The sequence below is a fragment of the Drosophila santomea genome, chromosome 2L (genome assembly GCF_016746245.2).
Source record: "Drosophila santomea strain STO CAGO 1482 chromosome 2L, Prin_Dsan_1.1, whole genome shotgun sequence".
In the NCBI taxonomy this organism is placed as follows: Eukaryota; Metazoa; Arthropoda; class Insecta; order Diptera; family Drosophilidae; genus Drosophila; species Drosophila santomea.
Genome location: NC_053016.2, coordinates 21,418,012 through 21,429,608, shown reverse-complemented (window position 1 = coordinate 21,429,608; position 11,597 = coordinate 21,418,012). Strand labels below are relative to the sequence as shown.

At 39.1% G+C, this 11,597-nt stretch overlaps 2 protein-coding genes across 8 annotated transcripts in view; both read left to right on the top strand.

Annotated features, from left to right (window-relative positions):
- The first annotated feature begins 2,978 nt into the window (after positions 1-2,978).
- LOC120458212 (cytosolic non-specific dipeptidase) lies at positions 2,979-5,342 on the top strand. The gene is made up of 6 exons (XM_039645791.1): positions 2,979-3,135; positions 3,566-4,334; positions 4,395-4,462; positions 4,524-4,788; positions 4,846-5,097; positions 5,152-5,342. The coding sequence occupies exons 1-6, from the start codon at positions 3,098-3,100 to the stop codon at positions 5,194-5,196; spliced, it is 1,437 nt and encodes a 478-aa protein (XP_039501725.1). The 5' UTR covers positions 2,979-3,097; the 3' UTR covers positions 5,197-5,342.
- Positions 5,343-9,522: 4,180 nt separating this feature from the next.
- Positions 9,523-11,597, top strand: part of LOC120455494 — a 3,051-nt gene continuing 976 nt past the window's right edge. The window contains exons 1-4 of one of the 7 annotated variants that reach the window (XM_039641746.1): positions 9,523-9,658; positions 10,210-10,290; positions 10,343-11,505; positions 11,573-11,597. The exon at positions 11,573-11,597 is cut by the window's right edge and continues 72 nt beyond it. In XM_039641746.1, the coding sequence (XP_039497680.1) occupies positions 10,221-10,290; positions 10,343-11,505; positions 11,573-11,597 (1,258 nt within the window). In that variant the 5' untranslated portion in view covers positions 9,523-9,658; positions 10,210-10,220. Of the gene's footprint in view, positions 9,659-9,700; positions 9,798-10,020; positions 10,129-10,195; positions 10,291-10,342; positions 11,506-11,572 lie in introns of those variants that run through there. The other 6 variants (XM_039641773.1, XM_039641756.2, XM_039641765.1 and 3 more) reach the window with 6 other exon arrangements.

Below are 11,597 nucleotides of genomic sequence, written 5' to 3'. Positions count from 1 at the left end.
ATGTTCACACTATAAACTAATGCGTACACTTAATGAGTTCAATTCGGGTGTTTGAATCTAACTGACTCGCTACTGCGAGGGCATCGCCTTTTATTTATTCTTACATAGGTTCTTATCATCTAATTATATAATGCAGCGCTTGTAAGACGCTGCAGTCTGCGTTGGTCAATGCAGTTGAGATTTATCTTAAATCTATATTTGTGACCTATGACTGCGCTAATCACCTCCCGCGTGATCATACCTCTTAACACTTCGGCAATAGACCACTGCAATCGTACTTATCTGTGGTTGCCACTTATGTTGTCCCCTGCCATGTTTATTGCAGCCCATAAATAGAACATATTTATAGTTTGTCTACTTATCATGTCTAAACACATCTTTAGACACCCTCTCATCCTGTAGTTAGCCTTGTGGTAGGTCAAACTATACGAATCCAGCATCCTTTGCCAGGTTATCAGCTCACTTGTCGAAAAGTACGTCCATCTTTTAGATATATATTTTAATAATCTTTACAAATTCCTTTCCGTTGTCGCTGCGTTTGCACTTTAGAAGCTTTTCAGTTTGCCTCTCCACAAGTTTCTAAAATTTCACGAACTTTGAGAATGCCTCGTCTTTGCCTTTTAAACAGCCAAAATATGCTACGAGATTTGTAATCGATAAACGTGACAAAATATCGATCGCCCCCCAGTGATTTTGTACTAAAGGGTACATGTACATCTATATAAACATGTTCCAATATTTCACTAGCTCGAAATTCCGTTTTATGTGGAAAAGGCTGTTCATATATTTTGCTCAAAATACATGTTTTACATGATGTATTTTTCGGTAAATTACAACCTTCAACTCGACAAACCATTTTCTTTTTCACGATATCGGACAGACAGCGATAGTGGATAAGACCATATCGGATATGCCATAACATGCCATCGGCGCTGGAAGCCGCAAAACACTGATTGGACTTTCCATCGAATGTATGTATTTCGATTTCTTGTTTTCTTAACTTGGAATACACGCTCAGCCTTCTGAATAATCCTTGCGGTTCTCGCTAAAGTGCACCAAAGTGCATTTAGAAAGGGTTTGACTTACAGACATTATGTTTTCCTTAATCGAAACAACAAACATTACGTCGGTTATACACGGGTGTTACGATCCGTCTTTATCTTGACCAGCTAATCCAATCGTATCGGTGTGCTCCTCCAGGGCTGTAAACAAATTTTCGTCACACCACATTTGGCTTGAAGCTCCGCTTTCTAAGCACCATTTTGTGCGACCAAAGCTATCGGCGTTCAGAGAACCCATAAGCTGCACTGCCTTTGAACAGTTGGAGCCTGCTTCTTCATAATTAAAACAAATCACTTTTCTTTCATTTAGAGTATAAGATTATACTAGATTGGTTGAAAAGTATGTAACAGGCAAAAGGACGCGTTTCCGACCATATAAAGTATATATACTTTTGATCAGGATCAATAGCCGGGTCGATCTGGCCATGTCCGTCTGTCCGTCCGTATGAACGTCGAGATCTCAGGAACTACAAAAGCTAGAAAGTTAAGATTAAGCATACATACTCCAGAGAAAAAGAAGCAGCGCAAGTTTGTCGATTCATGTGGCCACGCCTACTCTAACGCCCTTAAACCGCACAAAGCTGCCACCCCCACACTTTTGAAAAATGTTTTGATATTTTTTCATTTTTGTATTAGTCTTGTAAATTTCTATCGATTTGCCATACAACTTTTTGCCACGCCCACTTTAACTATTTTTCAACTTGTCGAAACTTCTTTACTCAAGAAACGCGTGTCCTACGGATGTGTGCCCTGGGCCCATAATCTATTGATGTTTATTTCCGCTTGAGTAAAACGTCCGCCTTGAGTATATACTTGGGGGAGTACTATTAGCAATCAATTCTTGGGCGCACAGCATTAGCCTACCAAACTATTTGTTGATATCAAGTAGGTTTTCTGAAAAATACTTTCGTTACAAAAAACTCAACAAACTAGCGCTTATCTATAATCCTTAGTCCTATCAAGTCCTTTTTTTCCTTCGTACTTTCTTCAGAGATCAAAGATCATATGTTGAAGCGCACAGTTATAACAAAATATAACGCTTTAGTCGATTTCCTCGACTATCAGATTCCCGTTGCTATTCGCGATACTCGCGAAATGTCAAGCAAGCCAATAAGGTCATGTTTTGCAAAGGAAAAAACGTTTAAATTTTTATCTGTATTCCGGAGATATAAAAATCTCTCAGAACTACTATCGCTGACCGATCACGCGATCCCGATAACTCGACGTTTATACTGACACCTAAACGGACGATCAACTCGACTGGTGATACTAATCAGGAAACACCTCCATTCTTTTCAACGTATAAAAATTGATCTTAATATGAACGATCAAAGATAAGCCTCCGATTTTTGAACGACCTGGTTGGCCACCAGGCGTATTAAAAACTTTCATATATGTTAAATCGTCGACAAAAGAATAGAATCGCCCCGATAGACCCGTTGGAATCGATGACTGTTAACATAAATATTTGTTCTGACAAAATTATTGAAACTCTAAGAAACCATTCCATTGATGTTTCTCCACCTCTAGTTTTCAGCACATTTTCCCCAGACCGTTTACGAAACTCAAATTACCATTAATCTAAAAATTGCAAGATATGTTAAAAAATTACTGTATGGACTTTACATGCCCCTAACGGAGACTTGGCCGGTATAGCTTCTCTTCGCACCCCATAAATATTAGCAGGTTTCTAGGTCTTACATAATCATTTTGTTTTTTGAATAACTATTCCTTGGACCAATCTGTGTTGTGTACATATGTTAACTAATTTGGTATCATATAATATGTAAAATGTGTGACGATGGAATCCATATATTATGGATTCATTTTTGTGGAAATACGCTAAAACTTATGCACATATTTAAGTATATATACGCGTTATGGCCTTGTATATTTTTTCCCTTCCGCGGTCACACTACTGGCGTTACTTGAGTTTTATTAATATAAGTGCGCGCCGACTGCAGGTTAGATTTAAATAGTTAGACCCCCGGAGGCCGTTTCAGCTGTTTTTGTACTCTATAAAAAATAAAAACGCTATGTCCGAGATATCAAGTGAACTTCTAAAATTATTTGCGTAAGTATGAAATAATGATATTAAATCGAGATGAACACATGTACACACACTTGCAAGCAAATGTGTGTATGAAAAAACAAAGATGTTCAAAACCCAATTGGGAGAAATCGACAGCAAATTTTAGCAAATTAGTTACTAAGGAGCTTTAATATACATACGCATAATTAACCAAAGTGCACAAAAGCAAAACTATGCATCTCAATACGTTGTTGATTTTCATTTTATTATGGGGGTGACATGCCTAGAATTTGATGCATATGTTTTCTCTTGTCGCCTCTTTGTTTGTAAATCATAAATAGAAAGGCGAATCCGACATAACCACTAAACGATTATACCATTAGCCGCAAAATGCTCCAGTTCGGGCTTGATAACACCACTTCTATCAGTGTACACTCTTATCTAATGGTCATAAACCACAATCTCTTTTAAGCTTTGTGGACGGCAAAAAAGAAGATTACATCGGGGCCCTAAAAACTGTTGTGGGTATTCAGTCCGTTTCAGCTTGGCCCGAAAAGCGAGGCGAAATTGATCGCATGGTGGAATGGACCACGGATCGGCTGAGGTCTCTGGGTGCTGAGACAGAGCTGGCAGATGTTGGTCAGCAGACTTTGCCGAACGGCCAGATAATACCACTGCCAAAGGTTCTGCTTGGAACTTTGGGCAAAGACCCCTCTAAGAAGACCGTTTTGGTTTATGGTCATTTGGATGTGCAGCCCGCCTTGAAGGAAGATGGATGGAACACCAATCCCTTTGAGCTTACACAGGTGGATGGAAAGCTGTTTGGACGCGGGGCATCCGACGACAAAGGACCAGTGCTGTGCTGGATCCACGCTATCGAGGCTTATCAGAAACTCAACATTACACTGCCAGTGAACGTTAAATTCGTATTTGAGGGAATGGAGGAAAGCGGCAGCGAAGGCCTCGACGATTTGTTATTGGAACGTAAAGATAATTTCTTAGCGGATGTTGATTTTGTTTGCATTTCCGATAACTATTGGCTGGGAAAAAAACGTCCTTGCCTTACATATGGTCTTCGCGGTCTGGCATACTTTCAAGTGGAAGTGGAATGCTCCAGCAAAGACTTGCATAGCGGAGTTTTTGGAGGCACCGTTCACGAAGCAATGCCGGATCTGTGTCATTTGCTAAGCATACTTGTCGATAAGGATACGAAAATCCTAGTCCCTGGTGTGGATCGCGACGTAAGTAGTGTGTTTCCCAAAGGTTGCGCTCTAACATTAATTATTTTCGCATTGTTGAAGGTCGCACCACAAATCCAGAACGAGCAATCTATATATGAGAACATAGACTTTGAAGTTGCTGAGTACAAGTTAGTTAATCTTATCCTCTAACTGACGTCGTAAATCTTTGCATCGCTGTAATCTTTTTAGGAAAGACATTGGTGTTCAGCAGCTGCCGCATAATGGCGATAAAACAAGGTTACTTCAAGCCAGGTGGCGTTATCCCAGTCTTTCTGTTCACGGAATTGAAGGTGCATTTTATGAGCCAGGCGCAAAAACTGTCATTCCGAAGAAGGTTATTGGCAAGTTCTCCATTCGTCTTGTCCCTAACCAAGATCCAAAGCACATTGAAGAGTGTGTCGTAAAATACCTTAATGATAAATGGGCCGAGCGCGGCTCGCCTAACAAAATGAAGGTTTGTATTTTGTTATGTTTAGCTTGGCTATGTTCTACATAATACTTGTTTTTGAAGGTTACTATGCTCTCAGCTGGTAAGCCCTGGACCGAGGACCCTAACCATCCTCATTATGAGGCTGCAAAAAGAGCCATTAAGCATGTTTTCAATGTAGAACCAGATATGACCCGTGAAGGGGGATCTATTCCAGTAACGTTAACATTGCAGGAAGCCACGGGTAAAAACGTAATCCTTGTGCCAGTAGGTGCTTGTGACGACGGTGCCCACTCTCAAAATGAAAAAATTGATATTTACAACTACATTGAAGGCGTAAGATAGCACCATATTATATCACTGCTATTTCTAAACTATTACAATTTTTAGACTAAACTTCTTGGCGCCTATCTGCACGAAGTGGGAAAATTATAAAAACGCGAAGCAATATATTGATACGATAAAACATCACAATGGTGCATATATTAATATATCTTTTATACACTTTATTTTGAGAAACTCTCCTGTATAATATTTTATAAACATTTGTTGATGTTATATTAAAATTTTTATAACTTAAATTTTTTGTTTTGAGTAAATGGGTGTATTGTATTTGTTAAAAGCCATTAACAAATAACTGTGTTCCGAAGGACACGTAGTTACGAAGAAACTAAGATCTAATGTGTTTGACCGATCTAAACGAGTGATAAAACAATTGAAAGATTTGAAAAAAAATAATGGGTTTGGAGACAAAGCGATTTAAATAATTAGGACTGATCGGTGGGGATACTGTGATGCTTAGTGCAAAAAATAGTGTTGGAGAACTTTTCTAGATGCATTTTTTTTTTTTCAATATAACGGTGTAGTTATGTACTAAAATAATTTGGCTTATCTGGTAAACCCGAATAAGGAATTTAAGGTGTACCGATTTTGGAAAAGCCCACAGTTTAGCGTTACAACAGCGAAATAAAGATAACTTGTGAACTACTGGGCCTTTAGACTTGTTCTTCATGTCGTTTAAAAATTCCAATTATAATTAACATATAATTTGCCACTTGTTGGTAGATTTATCGAAAACGATATACGATTTATTATACCAGTTACTCATAGAGAAAAGGGTATACTATATTCGTTGAAAAGTATGTAACAGGCAGAAGGAAGCGTTTCCGACCATAAAAAGTATATATATTCTTGATCAGGATCAATAGCCGAGTCGATCTGGCCATATCCGTCCGTCTTTCCTTATGAACGTCGAGATCCCAAGCTAGAAAGTTGAGATTCAGCATGCAGACTCCACACTTTTAAAAAATGTTTTGAAATTTTTTCATTTTTTTTATTAGTCTTATAAATTTCTATCGATTTGCCATAAAACTTTTTGCCACGCCCACTGTAACGCCCACAAACCACCAAAAACTGTCAGTGTTGAAGACTCTCCTTCGCACTTCCACTAGCTGAGTAACGGGTATCAGATAGTCGGGAAACTTGACTATAGCGTTCTCTCTTGTTTTTAAATTCGAATTCCGTAACTATTTTACAAAAAATTATAAATACAAAAGATAAGTAGATTTCCTGAACTATAAGGTACCATTTTCCGAAGTTTTCGAAGTGCTAAACGAAATTTCAATATTTTTTTGGCACAACTACAAAACAAATGACCAGAAAAGGGGAAGGCAAAAAAAATATTTTCCAAAAATATGGGGAAGAGACAGTTTGTGGCGGTGGCAATAAGTAAATTTTTGCCTCGTCATGAGGTAAATGGGATAAGTATATTTTCGATCAAGATTTCTAGCGTAACGCCATACGATTTTTTTGCATACGATTTTTTCGTGCTGGCTCCAGGCTCTCTCGAAATTTTGTTATAGCAAGAGGGCGGAGAGCTCTAGAGCCAGCAGCTCTCTTGTACGCATACAGCTGACCACTGTATTGGTGCACACGTATGCACATGCATTGTAAAAATGGCAAAATGTGCCCTTTATTTTAGAAGTTCTTAGGCTTTAAATCTATATAATATTTTTTAAATTACCACCACTTAAAAACTCTAGTTTTGCATTGCCTTAACATAACAATTATTCAAATTTAACATAGAAATTATAATAGCACAATTTATGTACATAATAATTCATAATAATTTTCAAATATGACTTTATATTAGAATATCATTAGAGTATTCAGCGTGCTACGTGTGAAAAATATAAGAAGACAATTATTCTTCGGTGCTTATGTCCGCTCTTCGTGCTTCAAGAAATCAATGTTGCAATAAACAGTTATAAATACAATTTTTGTTTATTAACTAGTTTTATGAAATATTTTAAATGTAATTTCTTTTTTTCGAAATTCTTTGTTTTAAATTACAGTAGTTATAATAATTTACTTTGTTTACGTTTTAATTATTTACTATAGTTATTTAGTCAAATTACTAGCATGAAAATGACCAATTTTCAGTATTTAAAATGCAAATAAGATTCAGTCAAAATATTATTATTATAATGACCTTGCTTAAACATAGTTCTTTGTCCAAATATAGGTACTTTTTTGATTATGTATTAATACTGGCAATTTTAAAGATATGATACAATTCTTGACGAGCATATTCTATAGGAATAATCGAAGAAAAACGAAATCTTACCAAAGAAAGCTCTGTTTTTTAGTTTCTTGATTGTCAAATACCGAGTACTTTGGTAATAGTAGTGCGACGGAGAAGCAAAAAAAAAGGAGTCGGGCAATTCGAAAGTTGTAGACCACTTTCCAAACACTTATATCAATTATATTCCTATTTAGCAGATCCCATCTCATTTAATAAAGTAAAGTGAGTAAAAAAAAGTGACTTAAGTGGTTTATGTTTGATAATTTTTCTTAAAAAACTTTTCGTTTTGGGGACGTTAAAATAAATTCAACCCACATCGTGCTGCCAGAATATCTGACACATTTGTGCATGTATGTATATTGGGCCATATTTCTAACAGCTCGCGCTGTCAAGTCGGCCAACTTGAGCTGAGCTCTGTGCCCTAGCACCTAGTCAGTCCATCGATCGGATATGCCTATTGGCTCCTATCGGAATTTCGTATGACCGCTAGAGCTAACCACAGCGCCCTTTAAAGTACGGACTTGTTTCAGGTATGCTTAAAGGTAAAACGATATTATCATACCCCTGTACTCTTAAGTCTCCAATAATAAATCTATTTTTGCCAGAAGCCGTTCTAGCCCCGGATAAGCATGGCACTTAGTGTTTCCTCCCTTCGGTCCTAGCCCAGCACGCTGAAAGTGGCACTCGTGTCGAACAAGCCTGTGAGCTGTCTACAGAACACTCACGTTTTACGGCATCTATCACCACTTTGATCCTGAAGCGTTTCCTGGTTTACTGAACTTTCCTTGGCACGCATGAAGCATGCCACTTATCTAATGATCCGCAAAAATTCGCTTTTGTACATCTAAGTATAGTTGCATGACTTCCTCTTTTTTTCTTAGCATATTTGTAATTGTATTCGTGATTCTTGTCTAAGAGAATCACTTCCGTTCTCTATTAGCTCACTGGATATTTTTCTCGTTTTCGGGGCACTTCAATTGCCGTTTTGTCAGCTGGTTGCTGCATGGAATGAAGGTAGTCATCACCTTTTTGCTCGGACTGGTGTTCGAGCTGTATTGAGTAGCTCGTGCATGCTCTCGTACTTCGTCTGATGACCCCGGTACCGATTCAACCGAGCCCTGCGCAGCTGTGCTTAGGTGTCCCCTCTGGATGAGCGAACGTGAACCCAGTACCACTCCTTCGCTTCTCCCGATAGAAGTTTCTTCGCTGACAATGGTTTTGTCGCTGTAGGAACTCCAAAGGGAATGGGGTTGTCCACCACTTTCCAGCGCTCCTCCGCGTTTGTCTACGCCGTTATCATTTCGTCAGCCTTTGATCGCCGACTGCTGCTGGAGAATGGTCAAAGTGGAATGTGTAAGCTAGAAAGCTACAAACACCGCGGAAACTTGTTCCACATTTGCTGGTGCTTGTATATACGATCCAATTCGAAAATTCGCTACAAATTCAGGTGTGGCGGTACGACGAGGACAATTCTCACTCACTTTTCTGACTCTGGATCAACTCACAATATTCTATTAAGGGATATTAATAATGTATACTATTAAATAATTTTAGTTAGTTCTAGAACACTAGAACTAGCGATATGCGATGTCATTTGTTGGCTGCAACTGAACCAGAATCTCAGTCTGGCGCATGTAAAATGTCGCCCCGGAGAATTCCCATGTGGTGACCGATGTGCTCTTGGGCGTAGCTCCGAGTTCACATTAGTTCGGTTGCTTAAAACGGGCTCCATTATTCACATGAAGTTCCTGCTAAGATTTGCATTCAACCTTACTCACCGAAATATTTTCTTAAATTGGATCACTGTGCAGATCTAGGCCATTTAAAGCACTGGCAATCGGCAAGCCAATGTATTAATTATATACTTAAAAAACTTATGTATAACAAATTAAAAGATAATATATTTACAAATAAAATTATATCCTTTATAGTATTTTAAAAGCCTTCTGTACCGTGTGCGAAAAAGGATACAAAGTATGCACATAGCAAGATTTTCGTGGCATAATTGAATATAACGTCTTATACGTTACGTGTTACGTTTTCCACAATTTCGTTTTTAACACTACGCTTCCGTCGTTATCTTAACACTTATTCCAAAAATACCAAATACTCTATAATCTTAAAATACGAAGCAGTCGGCCATATGTCGTTTTTTAATGTCCAGGTCATGGCAACACAACCGCTGTACACCAAGCAATTTTTTTTGGCTTTCAGAAATTAGTAAATTGTTTCTTGAAGACTTGACTTGGCACGTAGATTTCCTTTCGTTAAAGTCACTCTTTACTTTGTGATATGGGACCGAAATAGGTTGAAGTGCGTGTGATTTTTTTTCCAAAATAATTGTGTTCTTAAAATTCAGACGCCACCGACATCTTCATGTTTTTCATCTTACCGAATTATAAATAGTTGCGTGTCGTTTTATGGTTCCAAACCCTGCCAGAGGAGGGAAAAAGTACGGGAACTGGGTGAAGCATCAACGAAACGCCAGCAAAGCGGAACTTTCAAAGTGCCGTTAAAGCTGCTCCCATCTGCTAAGCTTACACTTACACAATCACAGGCTTAACTTAGAAGGCGTAGTGCTATGCAAATATTATTGGCTTGACCTGATGTTTTAAAATATATCCATATTTCTATCATTTCGATCATTTGGGTTCTGCTATAAAATATAATAGATAAAACAAAAAATTACCTGTCACGCTCTTTTGTTTCTCTAAATGCTCAATTTCCACATTAAAACCAAGCCAGACTCGGGTGTCGTCATTTAATTCTTGGTTGTTTTTTCTGGAAGTCAATCATAAATTTTTTAATTAAATACGGCTAAGAATTGTGAATTGCATGAATAACTTTTAGCTTTCTTTCAACAGGCGCAATTTTCATGGATCGCAGTCTGGACTCTATTGGTAGCTGTTCCCTGGATGTAGACGCAGATTCTTCCGACATATCAGGTAAATAAATGTGCATATATGTATATCTAACCTCAATCGCCTTTACTTGCAGATACCAGTGGGAGCCTGAACTTCCTAACGCCGCTCTCAGTAAGGGACATCACACGCGAATTTACTGGCAACCTTCGGGAGCGCAGTGTTCCTAACTTGCCTCACCAGCCTCAGCACAAATTCCCCGCATACGTCAAATCCAGATCGACAGAGCTGGAGCACATGGTGCTGGTACCCGCAATTGAGGAGTCCGACCGAGAGCCGAGCTCCAATGATTTTGACCAGACTTCTACAGGAAATTCACAAGAAGCTCCCGAAAAGAAGCCGAGCTATTTAAACCTGGCTTGCTGCGTTAACGGTTATTCCAATCTGACCACATACGACTCTAAGATTCGGCAGGATATAAACAAGTCACGTGAGGTTTCCCCGATTCGACCCTCCACCAGCAGTCTACAGTACTGTAAGCGCAACCACTTTCTAGCGACTCCAACTCTGCACAGCATGCCTTCTCCGGCAAGCAAGTGCAAACCCATCGAGCCTAACAACAACAGCAACGACAGTATCGGGAATTTCAGTTCGGTTTCTGGTCATACCAATGGAAATGGCAGTTTCATCAAGCAACGGGTGGAGCGACTTTACGGGCCGGGTGCATTAGCCCAGGGTTTCTACAGCCCCAAAAAGCACGGCCAGTCATCGTATGCAGCAGGGCGATCGGAAAGGGGACAATTAGAGATCGATTCTCCGCAAGGCTCCGAACTGGCTCGGAAATTCAAGCAGCTCTCCCCCAGTAAAGACTATGGAGAGTTCCGAAAGAAACTTGAAAAAAAGTGCTCTCAGAGTACCACGTCGCGGCTAGACGAGTCGTTGCACTCATCACTGTTAAACGGAGATCTTGACCTACCCGTTTTTAGGCACCTCAGTCAAGAGTTCCGCGCCCAGTTGCCTACTGTGTCACCAAAAAGGGGTGCTCCTCGATCTAACGTGGCCCCAGAGGTACTGCTTGTAAATAACGAGTCAGGTACAGTTCCTGGTCCCGCAGATGAAGTCGACCACGAGTCCATAAAAATGGCCAAACTAGCGTCAGAAAAATACGTCAGCACTTCCAATATTTTTGTTGAAGCTGTTGTTAGAGATGGAAATTTCTTTCTAAAAATACTAAAAGAGGAACAAACCCGTCTGTTGGTGCTAGCCGCTCTTGCTGAAAAATATGCAGACGCCTTGTCTGTAAGTTTACTAAATAGTGCCTAAAATCTGAATTGTTTTAATTAATATTTTCGGTGTTGAACTCTAGACAAATCCAGATATCACCGAGGATA